We start from the raw sequence: 16,156 nt of genomic DNA, 5'->3' as shown, positions 1-16,156 counted from the left end.
ACATCTAAATGTGTACTTGTGCGAGATGACCAGTTCTAATGTGGATTTTCTAGACTTCTGAGATTGTCTGAATGTTCTGAAATCATTCTTGCTCTTGCCCTTGCTCTTCCCCAATGACTTTTCAGTTGATTAAAAATGTTTGTGCACTTTGACAATCGCGCCGGTATCGGTTAACATGCTCGCAATTGCATAATTGATTTTTGGGTAATTTGCTAACTCGTAACATCACCGACAGTCACCGACGAACCATCAAACCTCGTTTTATCGTGGTACGGGTGGATTAACCCACTCCACTAGTGGCAGCTTAGAAGTTGCCGTTGTAGTATGGCAATTACATTATTATGGTACAAAATAATTTATTTTGTTCCATGCTGACCTTAATTATTAAGGTCAGCAAAAAATGAGTGTAGTCGGAACATCTCCTGAATTAGATTTTATAGCGGCAGCACTTGACGAACTTAATTTAAATGGGAAAAAGATTCATTATAATTACTCGTATATTAATTAATATGTGCAAAGACAAAGCAGAGGTTACGTTTTGCATATCTACAGGGCTGTACATCTGGCTCGATGGCAATTCTGGATGGCGAGATTAAGTCAGGATTCATTTACTGTACACGACATCTACTGTAGGTTTTACTGTATGAGTACTATTTCTACTCTACTGTTTGATAATAAAATTATTTCATCTGTCTACCTGACAATATCAGTCTGTTCGCGTACAATGTTTTTCCGCTTGTTTGCAGGCTTCCTTGAGCCTTTCTTGCCAAGACTTGCACCGGGCATGTTTTTATTGTCTAGTCAAGTACGAGCATCGATGTAACTTACATACCTATTAGGCCGGCATACACGGGAAAATGCACTTTTTTCGTACATGTTGGCTAATACCATAATATTACAGAACTCTTACAGAATCTTATGTTAAAACATATGTATGTAATTATGCATGCAACTTTTTAAACTCAATTTGCATACAGTTTGTATTGATGTGATTGACCTCTGCACTCATCGTTGGGATGGCGTTTGCGCGCGCTTCTTCAAATTGTGAATGGAATAATACTTTCGATTTAAAATCCAGAATATTTACGTGGCGTCTGTTCGCCGCAAAGGTTTTATCAGATAAAGGCAACTTACACGTTCACACCGTAATATAGTTCTGTAACTCCAGTCTTCCACTAGTAGCATAAGCCTAATTACATTTATTTCTAGACTTAATCGGTTTCTTTTTTGCGTTGTTTCTTTTGGTTTGTTTTGGCAGCGTTGTTGACAACCATCTTAACATCGTTTCCACTGTTTTACGGTAGATCGCCTGTCCAGGAGACAGTAGTGGCCGCAATTATCGGTAGTCAATATGGACTAACATCAATACACATGCATTATTATCATCGTCTTAGATAGAGTTTACTGCTTTGTGGAAACATGGCCGAGCTGTTGTGACCTTCCAGACTCAGTACCTTTTCTTACGGTTTTCTAGCTCCGTCGGGCTTTCATCATGAATATCGGGTGTAACTTACTTTTAGACTGCTTTTACTTATCGATAATACTAACGTGGACGGATTCGCAAAGTAATCCGAAAAAAAGATACATCGGTTTTGATCTGTAAGTGATTGATGGATCAGGGTTCCTTTTCACCTTTTATTATTTTATTTAATATAAATCTTCGTCTGCGAACGTTTACCGGTAGTGTATACTGGAACCCGACGGTAGCCTCGTTGTATTTTTGCATACTATACTGTTCATCGATGAACATCGATGAAAAATTTAAAATATTACCGGTCAGTTATTAAGAGGAAAATCATATACTCGTATAAGTCTGTACGTAATTAAATACCTTTAGACTTCTTTACAGTATTACAAAGGTACTCGTATGCAGTGTAACTGTACTCCCTTGTTTTTACTGTAATATTCCAAAATTATGATTTAAGTACAGTTAGAAGTCCAAAAATCAGCACTTTGACAAAAATCTGTTATATTTATATATCTTTAAACAGTACGGTGAATAATTGTTATACGAGCATTCTCATGGTGTCGTAATAAACTGAAAAACTCGAAACATATTCTGTTTAGTTGTTGTGCGAGTGCAGTCAAAACCGCCAAAAATTTTCAAAAAGTTTTCAAAAATTCGGCAGTTAAATAAGTATTGTTGCCTTAAAATCAGTATTTTATCCGTATATCCGTAATGATGAAATCTGCGTTGTTTAATCGTCCCCAAAAAAGTGGCGGTCAGAAATTTGAGGTTGGGTTATGTTATCTGAGAAATACGTGCGGCAGTATGATTCCGATCTGCTTTTGGCTATTGCCGATTAAATCTTATCTTACTAACAATGAACCATTTATGCGGTTGCATTTCCGATAACAGAAAACACGCTAAGTCGGCAGTACTCTGTATATCCTTTGTTTAACACATCAGAAGAGTGGTATCGTCGTGCAAATTAAATTGTTTGCATATGTATGCTGAAAAATCTAACGATGACACATACGTGCTAGAAATAACCAATTATACAGTCCACACTGCTCCTGTACTTGAATTCCTGAAAGTTTATATAGTATTTCGTTGATTACATTAACTTTCTTTGCAGTCCTCGCATCCGCACACAGAATGGACAGTTATATATTGAAGCGGGAAGCTCAGGAAATGGCAGCATATCGCTTAAGGCTTCGTCCGTAAAATTAGGCGAAGATGACCTAATAACCTTTATTGATGCGGTATTCACAAATTCACAACGAGTTTTCAGCCTGTTTCATTCTGATCTGAAATTTACAAAAAAAAATATTTTTCAGGCTAAAAAAATTCCCGCTATGTCTGGTCAGATAGACAGTATTCTGAATCAGATGGGAATAACCGGAAGTGACACAACTGAAAATACTACACGGGTATACAACAGCGGAAACACCACATCCTTACAGAACTGAATTAAACAACATTTGAAGAAATTCTTTTTTATTTTATGAGTTATCAAACTTGAATTTTTCTGTTCTTCAATGCAGACTAAAGATTTGCCTGACAGAAATTCTATGTATTTCATAAATCGTTGCACCATCATCCAGTGTATTTATTATAAATAATCCAAGATTTTATGGGTTTCTCAAAGTATCAATTTTAAGGTGGATTTACTATTTCTAGGCCGGTACTTTTTACATTTTCAGAACACCGCTGGATCAACGCAGGAGGTTATCAGCGGCCGCAAGTTAAGAAATTTGCAGCGAAAAGTAAGTGAGCTGTTTACCATCTAACTGACCGTGAGGGTGAAAAAGCAAATTAATAGTCGTGAAGCTTCCACTGTGCTCGACTGCTCGTTATTCTCAGCTGAACGAACCTGTTATTTTACGAGTATTAAATTAGATTTGCGCATCTTTATGTTGTAGATTAGGACACTGGAGCAGAAACAGCAAGAAATGCTGACGGTAGGGCTTTGTTTTGTTGATACAGCACTGTATTCCCAGTACTTACAATTAGCCATATATATAGCATATAAATACATGTGTAAGAGCGTATTATAAGGTAAACTTTTAATTTTCATTTTTGTTTCTAAATTTCTCACTTTCGATCATGCTGCGAATTTTCCCTATGGACTTAGCTTCTCAACAAAGACGAATGCCTATCTTCCCCGTGTAAAAATGGAGCAACCTGCATTGATAAATACAACGGCTTTACATGTCTCTGTGACCATGGATGGGAGGTTCGTACGCTTTCTGGGAAGTGCAATCATAAATTAAACAGTAGTGCTGCTTCGTTCTTTCCTACCATCCTGAACGGAACATAAGAACGTAAAGCTTAAAAACTGGCTACTTATGTCGGTGGCAGCCAAAGCCCACGGCTGCTTTGCAATCCGCAAGCTGGAGAAATGTCGATCGGGCATGAGAAGATTCGGTGCTTGTTATCATGCAGGGTGTCCTTTGTGCCGATGATGTCGATGAATGCGTATTATTCGACGGAACAGATCTCGGTTGTCAGAACGGAGGGACTTGCATTAACACTGATGGATCGTTTAAGTATGTACTGTTTATTAATGGGTTACACTGAAAAGGAAGCGTTTTCCCTTTTTAACGAGAGATACAACTTCCAAAAACAGTTACCGGTAAGTAAAATTTACCTTCCTGTGCAGCTGCTCGTGTCCGCCAGCATGGCACGGACTGCACTGCACTGCAAAAAGGGACGACTGCTCTGCCGCAGCCAATTCCGAACTGTGCGGTGCGGGTACCTGCATCTCCGCTGCTCGGACGGATCGCGATGCTCCCAGCTATTCCTGCATTTGCGATCCCGGCTGGACAAAGGGCAACTGGTCCAATGCACCCTGCACCATCGACATTAACGAGTGCGCTAGCGCCCACATTCCCTGTTCACAGGATCCCCCGGTAAACAAAATTTTGGCCACTTCTAATTATTTTGGCCACTTCATTTGGCCAAATCTAAGCTATAAAATCTATGGATGCCTAAAAAAGCTATAAAATTTTTGATAATTTTTTGGGTATTTTGGACGCTGTTATTCCAATCTGCAGTAAATATCAGGTTGTAATCGTAACATTCTTCATGCTATTGCTATAATTCAAGTGACAGCGGCGACTGAAATTGCAGGTTCCCTGTGTCAATACACCCGGCAGTTTTCACTGTGGCCCGTGTCCCACTGGATACCGAGGCAATGGTATTACATGTACCGACGTTAACGAATGCCTGGTGGATAATGGTGGATGCTCCACGGATCCGTTGGTCACCTGTATCAACACCGTCGGCTCTTTTTATTGTGGCGTGTGTCCCATTGGATATCAGGGTGACGGTGTCACTTGTACGCCGTACGGTAGCACATGCGCCACCAATAACGGCGGTTGTCATCCGAACGCTGTTTGCACATTGAGTCTTTGGGGTTATCCTTCGTGTCGGTGTAAACGTACGTATGCATACTCGCAGATATACAGCCACGTTCTTCGTAAATAAAACTAGTTAACTAGTTAATAACAATAATAATCATATATTAATCGCCTTCGTATAATTTTAATACTTATCCGAAAAATGTCGACACAGCGGGTTATACTGGAACGGGAGTTGGTGCCTCTGGATGCCGACCGGCAACGAGCAGCAATCCGTGTGACAGCTCACCCTGCCAGGTAATTACACAAAATCACTAGTGATTTTATTGTACATGGTTTTGGACAAACATACTTAATTTGCTATCAACAGAATGGTGGGTACTGCATGCGTCAAGGCTCTTCTTACGCTTGCCTTTGCGTGGCTCCGTGGAATGGAACAAACTGTGATAACTACATGCAAGGTATTACTTGTCTATTTTACATAGTGGCCAGTGGTAACATTTTGAAATTATGAAATGGTTTGCAACAGCTTGTGGTGGTAATTTGACGGGTCCGAGTGGACGGTTCAGTAGCCCGTCGGAACTCGCTGTTCCGCACGCAGCCGGTGATGAAACATATCGACACAACAGCAACTGCACATGGACCATCACGGTCGAACCCAATGAAGTGGTTTGGCTGAAGTTCCTGACCTTTCAGTTGGAACATCAGGCTAACTGCAACTACGATTACGTCGAGGTTAGAGATCCGGCGGCTGTTGGCAATAAAAATGGGACTCTGGCTCGGTACGATTGCATCGGCATACTTGAGTGTTTCGATTGACGGTTACGATTGTTATCGTTGATAACAACTACACCATTGCAGACTCTGTGGAAAAGACGTACCTTCGGCTTTTACGTCACTATCCAACAGGCTCGTGGTCAGTTTTGTTTCCGATAACAGCGTTGCATTTGGAGGTTTCATTGCCATTTACACTGCTATTGAAGAATCGAAAGGTCCGTAAACAACTGGTTTCTGATTTGAAAAACATGGCAAATCGAAAAATATAATTAGCAAAAACCAAATACTACATGTCATAATCTCTTTATTGTTATTAAATAATTTTTAAAGAGCTGCACATTACAGATATGTTAACATCGAATTCTGTATCTCATAATAAAAAGCCATTCGATACATTTGTTCGTACATTCGATTATCACTTATTTTGTGCTGGTTATTGCAGTGTGTGGAGGTGAATTAAGACAGGCAAGTGGAACAATTAAATCTCCTGGATATCCGGAGGACTATCCGACATTTAGCTCATGCGTTTGGACGATAACTGCTCAAGACGGAAATCAGATTGTTATGAACATCACCGATCTGGACCTGGAAAAACACGAAGACTGTCATGCGGATTATTTGGAAATTCGTAATGGCGGTTCAGAAAATTCCCCGCTTTTTGGACGATACTGCGGAAAAACGGGACCTATAATAATCAAATCCCACACCAACAAAATGTTTATTCGATTTATATCCGATCGCTTCCGAAACGCAAAGGGCTTTAAAGCCAGTTACTATTCCACTCCGACCGGATGCAACGGGATTATGCGGGCTCCATTTGGCGCTGTGCGTGCTATGTATTATTATCATGTTCGTTTGTTGAGGAAGTTGTTAACTTACAGCCTTATTAAAATTACGATTAATTCGTTAGATCACATCGCCCAATTATCCATCTCCATATTATCACAACAGCGAATGCTACTGGCAAATTCATGCCGCCGCCGGAAGTTCGATCCAAGCAACCGTTGTGGACTTTGACTTGGAAAACTCGGTCAACTGCAAATATGATTATCTGGCTGTAAGTTGACGAAACCGATATTATGGTTCGGCCATGAAAGTATTTTGATTTCGCAGTTCTTTGATGGACCGTCGAGCACAAGCAAACCTTTGGATAAGTTATGCGGCACCGCAATTCCACAAAAACAAGTTATCAGCACTTACAACGAAATGTATATTAAATTTCGCACAGATTTGTCTTCACATGGACGAGGATTTCATCTGACTTATCAGGCCGGTAAGATTGTAACTGCGAACTGCAGTACAGATTAAAATATTCTCCTCTGTAAATACATTATTGCAAAAAAAGTGTTGAAACTTAGAAGGGTAGTAAGTCAGCAAGAGGCTAAGGACGTGAATAAATTTGAACGAATACCTTTTAAAGCGAACGTAAAAGAGTGGTAGAAGCTGTTTTCGGTGTCCAAATTGGGTGCTTGAAAATGCGAACTTTTTCAGTTTGTCAAAAGCGAGTACTCAAACAGCGCTCGGGTGTAATCGAGAGTCCTGGTTACCCGGATCGTTATCCGCCCGATGCGCGATGTGACTATAGAATTGAAGTGCCTCGCGGCAACAAGATCAACGTGACCTTTTCTCACTTTGGAATCGTTGGTGTCGGCAATTGCTCCACTGATTACCTTGCGGTACAATACAACTGTAACTTAAATAACACATGAACCATTTAAAAGCGTACGGAAATACACCGGGAATACTGACACCAACTAAATGCTCGTGATGTTTTCCGAACAGATCTACGATAGTGGTGAAGATCGTAATCCCGTTGGGCGTTACTGCGGCAATTCGCCTCCAAAACCGTTCCAGTCCAGTAGCAACATACTGTATGTAAAATTCAACAGCGACTCGACAGGAAGTGGACCCGGCTTCCGCCTAGAATGGGTAACACACGGCTGTGGCGGCGATATAAATGTTGACCGCCGGGATTCATTGCAAAACTTTATCACATCTCCTAAATATCCGGGAAATTATCCACCAAGTACAACTTGTGAATGGCGGTTAATGAGCACAGAATACGGTTATGGTATCATGCTTAATATTACCCACATCGATTTGGAATCCCATTCAAACTGCCGCTGGGATAAGCTTGAGGTACACTCTTTTTGTAGTAAGATAAAAGCTCTTCTTATGGCTACTGCTTGAAGTGTATTAGTACTGTTTCGGTGGTATTTACGCTATTTAAAAAAATTTGGTAATAAAAACACAGCCGTACTTTTCGATTGCTTCATTCGGCTAGTTCTTCGAAAAATAAATCAGACAATCACGCAAGAAGAACATTATGTCCTCGCACGTACGATGTAATGCGCATCTGTCTTACCGGTTAATTCATCAACCGTAAAGGGGTTCTTTTTCAGATATTTAACGGGCCGGACGATAAGTCACCACAAGTTTCGTCGGTTTGCCATTCGCAAAACGGCAGCCAAACACTGACCTCTTCCAGTCCATATTTGTTTGTCCGCTTCCAGAGCGATCAGAGCAAGTCCGGCATGGGCTTCAAAGCCTATTATTCACTAGTCAAATCCGATTGCGGTGGCAATTTCTCCACTCCCAAAGGCATGATCGAATCCGTAAACTATGGATCGGTCTATCCCAAAAATCTCAACTGTGGTTGGCTGATAACGGTCGCTGAGCAGCATGTTGTTGAGTTGAACGTCACAGATCTGGATGTGGATGTTGTAGCCGGTGACCTTTCTAATACTGACTGCGGTGACGGCACTTCCTCACGGGAATATTTGGCGGCTTATGATGGGGAAGGACTTAGTGCCCCGTTGTTATTTAGACGATGTGGTGAAATGAAGAACAAAACTTTTAAAAGCAGTTCCAACAAGCTGTTCCTGCAGTTTATTTCCAATGAAGTGCAAGATCCGAATAAACGCGGATTCCGTGTTAATTACGCTACCGGTTCGTATACCGTAATCCAATTGAAGCTTATGAAGATCAAACTCAAACTTATTTTTAAATGTGATGTTTATGAACATGTTTTAACTGTTTGACTCACAACATTAGGATGCGGTGCCGTCCTTGAGGCTACAAGCGCACAGGCGGAATTTGTTTCGCCCAACTTCCCAAGCCGATATTCAAAGAACTCCAACTGCTCGTACATTATCAAAACCAACACACCTGGTGAGTTGTTTTATTTTTATGTACGCGTTTTACCACTCTCTGGATGTCTTCCACTGATGTCAAAAATCACTATGTATTCTGCGTTTTGTAGGAACGAGAGTTACGCTGCAGTTTACCTTTATGGACATAGAAGTGCGTCTGCAGATTGAAAATATCATAAACGTACCAAGGTTAAAACATGGAACTCTTTATCCTTTTAAACAGGAAAGAGGATCGTGTACTCACGATTACCTGGAGATTCGAAACGGAGATAGTATTAGTGCTCCACTAATTGGAAAATACTGCGGCCGAAAGATTCCGCCCCCGATCATGTCCACTGGAAATGCCCTGCATTTCCGCTTTGTAACTGACGACTGGAAAGAGGAAGCGGGATGGAGAGCACTGTACTCGAATTCCTATACAGGTATAAACGGAGATTTACAGCCGCAGAACTAGTCGAATCTTCATGACCTTTGTAGTAGCACTTTTTTCGCGTGCTGATTTGCTCAATTTTGTAATTGCAGCGTGTGGAGGTGAAATGTCGGCCTTAGAGGGCTTCTTCACTTCTCCGCGTTATCCTGATAACTATCCTACCCGCGTGGAATGCATCTGGACAATCCGGGCGTCGCCGGGCAATACCGTTGATTTGAACTTTCTCAACTTTATCGTGGGCGATAACGATGATGATCCACACTGTAATATCGACTATGTGGAGATTCGCGAAGGCAGCAGCAGTGGTCCTGTCTTGGGACGGTACTGTGGCGATGAGGTGCCGACTAACCACACCAGTGGCATCGAAGTCTTGTGGATAATGCTGCGCGTGTCCGGTGATCAAGAAACACACAGCGGATTTTCGGCGGAGTACCGATTACGTATGTGCTCATATAGAGAACAACCAACTTAATAAAGCCAGTTTCATATTCATCGTTTCGGCAGTCCTATAATTTTACACCGCGCAATTATTGTTTTTGCGTCAGTGGTTTCAGATACTACTGCCTAATAGCCAAATGAATGTAACCATAAGTTGCTTACTAGCAAAGACTCTTAATAATGTCTCAGGTCACGGAGGAGAAATCTTTGGAAAATCTTCTGGACAAATTGCTTCGCCCTTGTATCCGATGAATTATCCCCATAACTCTACGTTCACATGGCGTGTTACTTCGGTAAACATAACATATGAAAACCTGTCTTCTGTTTTCGATCAAAATTCTCAAGAACTTGTTTTTCCGAGTACAGCCAAGCGGTACCACAATTCGTGTTCGATTTGTCAAAATGGATATGGAGGACCGCCGATGTTATTTTGATTATTTGGCGGTATGTTGGATGCTGTGCACTGGTTATGCTACTTTAGTATTGCGATGCAATTTCTTCGATTACGGGTTCTAAACGTTGCAGCTTTATAACGGTCCTACCACGTTGGCTCCCATTATCGGCAAATACTGCGGTTTTGAATTACCAGAACCGATTCAAACCGCCAGCAACCAGTTATTTATTTTCATGCACACCGATCGCTACGGAGGGAACGGGCAGGGCTTTTTACTGGAGTGGGAATCGGTTTCGGCATTTGGGAAGGATGATACAGCTTCTTCCGGCTCCGCAAGTAAATTGGCATTCCTTGCATTTTGAGCATGTTGCTACCAGAGAACTTCTTTTCAACTGACCTCATTAACTAGCACATTTTAGCACTACAAAAGAACATAAATTGCAGTTAAATAAAAGTTGAGTTTGCTAATTTTGCACAAAGTAATTCCTGTATTTTTTTTAAAATCAACGACAAGCTTCAGTTTGTGAATTACTTTACACCACTGCGCGACTAATAACGGCACACTGGAATAGGTGCATAATATTATGCCGGAAACATTTTTACAGAGATCCACACTATGGATTTGACAGCCAATCGGAAACCGCAGCGTCTGGTGGCGCCAGGTTATCCTTTAGGACTGCTGCCCAATCAGACCTACGTCTGGAAAATCCGTGCTGATGACACTTCACACGTGGTGCTGAACATTAATGACATTAGCCTCGGCGGATCCAACAGTACACAGTGTGACACCAAACCTAGACTGCAGTTTTCCGAAGGCACAACATACCGGCGTGCTTACATTAACATGTGCGGTAGTTATGCACCGCAGCCGCTGCGTTCGACAACAAACAATCCACGCTTAAGCCTGGAAACGGGAGCAATGCCTTTCAACGCCACCGGCTTTAACCTTACTTATCATTCGGGTAATATTGCTTTTGTCAGAAGAATCATAACGAAATTTCTGGAATTAGTCCGGTCAAAAAATTTCGACGATTGGTTTTTTTAGCTTGTGGCGCCAGTATATTTTCCAGTGTTGGTCAGATTCAAAGCGACGATTATCCGCTGCTGATCACGTCGACAGACACCACGGAGAATTTATGCATCTGGAATATAACAACCGATTTCGGAGCGACATTTAACATCACCTTTGATGATTTGGACCTTACCCAATCGCCCAACTGCCGAAATCATTTTGTGCAGGTGAACAGTGATGTTGTAGCCTGTTGGTTGCTGAGATATCAGCATTCATGGCCATTAATTCAGGTACCATTATCTGCGTTTTCCATTTCAGTTGAGAAATGGATTTGGTGCCGATTCACCGCTACTTGGCCAAAGTCCCTACTGTGGTTCCAGCATTCCTCCCCCGTTGCAGACGCGCAGTAATCGTTTTGAGCTGCGCTACTACAAAGCGGCAAGTGTCGCCGGAAGTCAGTTTAGGGGCTTCTCGCTGCGATATCGTGTTATGAGAATGGCTTGCGGTGGTGAACTGAAGTAAGTAGTGCATACTGCATAGTATTTGTTTACCGAGCTTAAAAGGCCAGCAGTTTTTATATTGTTCTGCATGGTAATCGGAACTCGTTGCAGGTTGACCGATTTTATTCGTTCGGGGACCTTTGCAACACCAAATTACCCTGAAAATTATCCAACCAATACAGGTACCACTACCACTGATAGCGCCTTTATATTTCGGCTAAATGTAAATGTTCGCCGTATTGCCAACCGCAGAGTGCGAGTGGACTATTGTTGCTCCGGGAGGCGAAAGAGTTCGATTGGATTTCGTGGACAAGTTCGAACTCGAGCGGCAAAATAATAACGCGTAATGATTCCCATATCGATTATAAGAGTAGTTATTATACGGTTGTCTCATTACATCCGGTTTGTGACCTTTAGGTGCCCATGGGACTATGTTGAGGTCCGCGATGGAGCCACGCCAGATGCCACGCTGTTAGGAAGTTATTGCGGGTAACGTGCTTTACAGCAATACAAATTCGAGTTCCAGAATGTAGTAAAGATTATTTGCAGAGTTAATCGTCCCGGTAGCTTGCGATCCCGCAGTAATGTTATGTACGTGAAATTCCGCAGCGACCGTGGATTAGTGCATACCGGCTTCCGAGCAAATTTTTCCATTGGTAAAAATAAAATTTTGTGATTCTGTATAAGAACTACGCGGTATATATATTCTTGTTTTCTGGGTGGTTTCAGTACTTTATTTAATTTTACACTTTTAACAGATTCTTGTGGTGGAACAGTCGTTGATCAGTTTGGCAGTGTGAACAGTCCCAACTATCCACAATCGTACGGGTTATCCAATAAATTCGACTGCGAATGGTATATTCAGGTTCCAGATGGACACTTCATCAATTTTGAATTAAAAGAATTCGCTTTACCGCCGGTTCTTCCGAGCGTTGGATCTAACTGCAGCACAAGTAGCAGCGTAGTCGAAGTCCGGGAACAAAACAGGACTTCCGGTATTTTGGCAGATTTTTCTTGCGCCGTGCTCTGATCAAGACAGAATACTGCAGCTGTCTGCATGTTTAGGCCTTCCAGGAAAAGTGATCAAAAGCCTTTGTGGATCGCAGCTCAGCGGCCTGACCTTTGCATCTGCCGACTCGCAAGCCTACATCCAATTCAAATCGGGTCCCAGTCCGGTTCCGTTGCTCACCACGGACGTATCATATAAGTTTAGGATTGCATTCAGTGCTGGCAGCGAAGGTAATGGTCTCTCATTTGATTAATTTAGACTAGGTACAGCAGACGGAAAACAAGAACATAAAATACTTATCTCCAAATTACTAGTACATAGTGCTGCCATTTTTTACACCGCAAACTTGATTGATTCTCGAAAATTTAAAAAACGTTAGTTCGGGGGAGTGATTTTTTTCTCCGGAAAATCGAAACTTGACGTCTGATAAAAGATAACGTATGTTGATTGCAGTTTGTGGTGGAACGCTTTCCACAGGCAGCGGGATCATCACTTCACCCGGCTTTCCCAATGCCTATCCGAACAACAGGTGACACAAGCCGCCTTTAGTTGCCCATTTCGTGATAACCTGTCATCCTTTGCAGGCTATGCGTTTGGAAAATCGAGGCACTCCCTGGCCGGCGCGTTCTTTTAGAGATTTTGGAATTCGATGTGGAAGGTTATGGATTCTGCCAAAGCGATTACGTTGAGGTGAAAGGCAGTCGCAAATACCGAAAGCCCTCTTTCAAATATGCCATTGCGCACAGCACATTTCTTGTTTATTGCAGGTACTCAACGGAGGTTTGGCCGATTCACCCCGACTGGAGCGCTTATGTGGCAGCAAATGGACAGTGCCCGACAAAATCAGCTCCAGCATGAATCTCATGACTATCAAGTTCCAAACCGATGGCTCGAAATCCAACAGGGGCTTTAAACTGCGATATTCGACGTTTCAACCTGCTAGTACGTTAGTGTATCTGTAGTGCAAACTTAATCAGGAAAATAAGTAATTGGGAAGGACATTATATTATAGTACGGACACATTCGGATATAAACTAATGTTATAGACTACTGTAATATAAGACCAATATAGATTAACAAAAAATGTAACCGACATTTGCAATTGCATACTGAGAACTACTTCTGCTACTTACAGCGTGTGGCGGCGTGCTGGAGTCCACCAGCGGAGTCATCACCAGTCCCGGCTTCGATTGGAAGAATGCTTCCGCAACTTACCGGGCCAACGAAGAGTGCATCTGGGTCATCAACAACCCGAAAGACGCTCGCCAGTCGACCATCAATCTGCAGTTTACCCACTTTGAACTGGAGAACACCAGTCCGGCCCTGATGCCGGACAACTGTCGCAGTGATTTCGTGGAAATTCGTTCGGGCAGCACCGCCATGGATCCCATTGTGCAGACGCTGTGTGGCACATTAGACAGTCTAAAAGGCGGTAATTTAATTATGCCGGGTGCGCAGATTTGGCTGCGGTTCCGCACAGATTACTCCCACCAGTTGCGAGGCTTCCGGTTGGTGTATAATATTACAGGTATGATAGGGCTTTACTGTAGCAGCTTTAAAAGTTATTTGTTTTCTTTTGACATTTTCGTTTACAATTTAATGTTTAATGTCGTTGAATGACTGAAAAATTCAAATTTTGCCAACAAAATACCGGTTATGCATTTCAGAATGCGGAGGAGTACTGGATACGGTCAGCGGACTCGTTCAAAGCCCAAATTATCCTTTAAATTATCCCAATAATATGTCGTGCGCTTGGCTCATCCAGTCGTCAGAAATGACCGGCGCTCAAGTACAGGTTGGTTAATTAGGCTTACACCAAATCGATATTTGACCTGCGAAACTCAGCGGATAAATAATTGCAGCTGACCTTCCGCGATATTAAATTGGAAGAAAGCACTAACTGCTCCAAGGATTCTCTGGAAATCCTCAATGGCCGATTCCATACGTCACCTCGCATAAATGATTTAATCTGTGGCACTCCAGCTATTCCGGCAATTCGATCACAGGGATCGGCGTTATTTCTGCGATTTCGAAGTGACGATAGTGGGACGGATCGGGGCTTTCAAGCTTCCTTTATTACGGTTTCCAAAGGTCAGTAATCAAGCGGTTTTAACACACCGAAAATTTAACTATCCTAGTCAGCACAAAATTTGAACAGATTCGTGATCAAGTAAATAAAGCTTCATGCTTTTGCGCAAAATGCTGAATTTAATTAGGATGCGGCGGAACATTCCACGGAAATACGGGTCGGATTGCAACGCCCGGGTACGATGAGCTTCCGCAAGTGGACTACCCAACCAATACTGAGTGTATTTGGTTTATTATTGTGGATGTCGGCTACCACATTAACTTTACCTTCCAAGGCCGTTTCGACATTGAAAAATCAACAAACTGTTCGAAAGACTACGTGGAAATCAGTGATTTGGCCGCACCCAACGACTGGACGTCTCTTTCGACATCCTGCGGCATCGTGACTCCGAATGTTACGCTGTCCTCATCCAATCAGATCCGCGTGAAATTCCATTCGGATAATGAAATTACCGCTAAGGGTTTCAGTGCCGCGTGGACCATTGGCTGCGGCGGAAAGTTCACCGACCCAGAAGGCGTCATCGTGTCGCCGGGTTTCCCCGGTAAGCCCAACAATAATCTGGACTGCCGCTACGAAATCACCGCTCCACCCGACCGGCCGTATATTAAACTGGAATTCGATCCCAACCACTTCGACATCGAAGGCAGCCGGCGTTTACTGATTAAGGACACCAACCGGGCTTTCGGGACACTGTACACCGAAGTGTTGTGCCAAGATTGGCTGATTGTGTACGGTGAAAGTGCAAATAATGAGAGCGAGGCCATTAGTCCGGGGCCGCGTGTCTGCGGGGGCGGAGGGTTGTACGGAGCGGGAGGCGAGCCACCGCAGCCGATCATCTCCAAACGCAAAATGATAATCGATTTCCATACGGATTTTGCTCTGGCTGGCAATGGTTTCAGGCTGATGTACTCCACTTCGGATGGTAAGGAATTGGTTATACTTTGGTTTTTTTAATGTTTAATACAAGATTTGTGTCTGCCTTTGCAGCGGAAACTCTTAATATGGCTCCCACCGCCTTTCCTGTTACTGTTTCTCCGCAGCGACTGCGTTTTGCCGGTGGAGTTGGATAAAGTAACGAAATTCATGTTATTTTTTAACTTTTAGTTTGGATTTAGGTGTTGTTGATTTTAATTTTTTATTGTAAAACTTGGTTAACAAACGTGCTTCGATGGATTGTATTAAAGCAGTTGTATCAGAAAATCACGATTATCGTCGCGTTTAATGACAATTATTCCGAAATACAATACACAATTCCGAAATAAGAAAGTTGTACACGTACACCGTCTGTCACACTGGAAAATAAATACTGTACAGCTAATTATACAAAAACATTGTACATTATACAGTGGCCAGTTTGCTTTCTAGTGTACAGAATATATATTTTCTGGCCCTGACGTTTTACTGTCATTGTGCAATTAAAAAGTATATTCTTTACAGCAACATGCGAATGATCACCTAAAATAACAAGCTGCGATTTTTAATAATTATACATATATAAGAGTGCCGGCCTCCGAAGATTCATGAATTCTAAGATTAATTGAATATCCCA

At 42.3% G+C, this 16,156-nt stretch overlaps 1 protein-coding gene across 1 annotated transcript; it reads left to right on the top strand.

Annotated features, from left to right (window-relative positions):
• Positions 1 to 1,141: 1,141 nt before the first annotated feature.
• Positions 1,142 to 15,838, top strand: LOC129586431 (cubilin-like). Its single transcript, XM_055479687.1, has 43 exons — positions 1,142 to 1,599; positions 2,580 to 2,706; positions 2,782 to 2,874; positions 3,148 to 3,210; positions 3,367 to 3,405; positions 3,579 to 3,680; positions 3,890 to 3,993; positions 4,107 to 4,356; positions 4,577 to 4,886; positions 5,021 to 5,103; positions 5,177 to 5,267; positions 5,336 to 5,588; positions 5,668 to 5,798; positions 6,026 to 6,408; positions 6,494 to 6,640; positions 6,697 to 6,856; positions 7,075 to 7,259; positions 7,366 to 7,722; positions 7,986 to 8,532; positions 8,638 to 8,754; positions 8,846 to 8,886; positions 8,959 to 9,157; positions 9,258 to 9,605; positions 9,793 to 9,896; positions 9,970 to 10,047; positions 10,129 to 10,333; positions 10,603 to 10,959; positions 11,043 to 11,236; positions 11,328 to 11,527; positions 11,621 to 11,691; positions 11,762 to 11,852; positions 11,927 to 11,998; positions 12,059 to 12,165; positions 12,268 to 12,504; positions 12,575 to 12,748; positions 12,972 to 13,047; positions 13,103 to 13,208; positions 13,286 to 13,460; positions 13,654 to 14,046; positions 14,186 to 14,313; positions 14,381 to 14,609; positions 14,735 to 15,529; positions 15,595 to 15,838. The coding sequence occupies exons 1-43, from the start codon at positions 1,493 to 1,495 to the stop codon at positions 15,675 to 15,677; spliced, it is 8,112 nt and encodes a 2,703-aa protein (XP_055335662.1). The 5' UTR covers positions 1,142 to 1,492; the 3' UTR covers positions 15,678 to 15,838.
• The last annotated feature ends 318 nt before the right edge of the window (positions 15,839 to 16,156 follow it).

The sequence above is a fragment of the Paramacrobiotus metropolitanus genome, unplaced genomic scaffold (assembly GCF_019649055.1).
Source record: "Paramacrobiotus metropolitanus isolate TYO unplaced genomic scaffold, Prichtersi_v1.0 Parri_scaffold0000020, whole genome shotgun sequence".
In the NCBI taxonomy this organism is placed as follows: Eukaryota; Metazoa; Tardigrada; class Eutardigrada; order Parachela; family Macrobiotidae; genus Paramacrobiotus; species Paramacrobiotus metropolitanus.
This window is presented reverse-complemented; position numbering and strand designations above follow the sequence as displayed.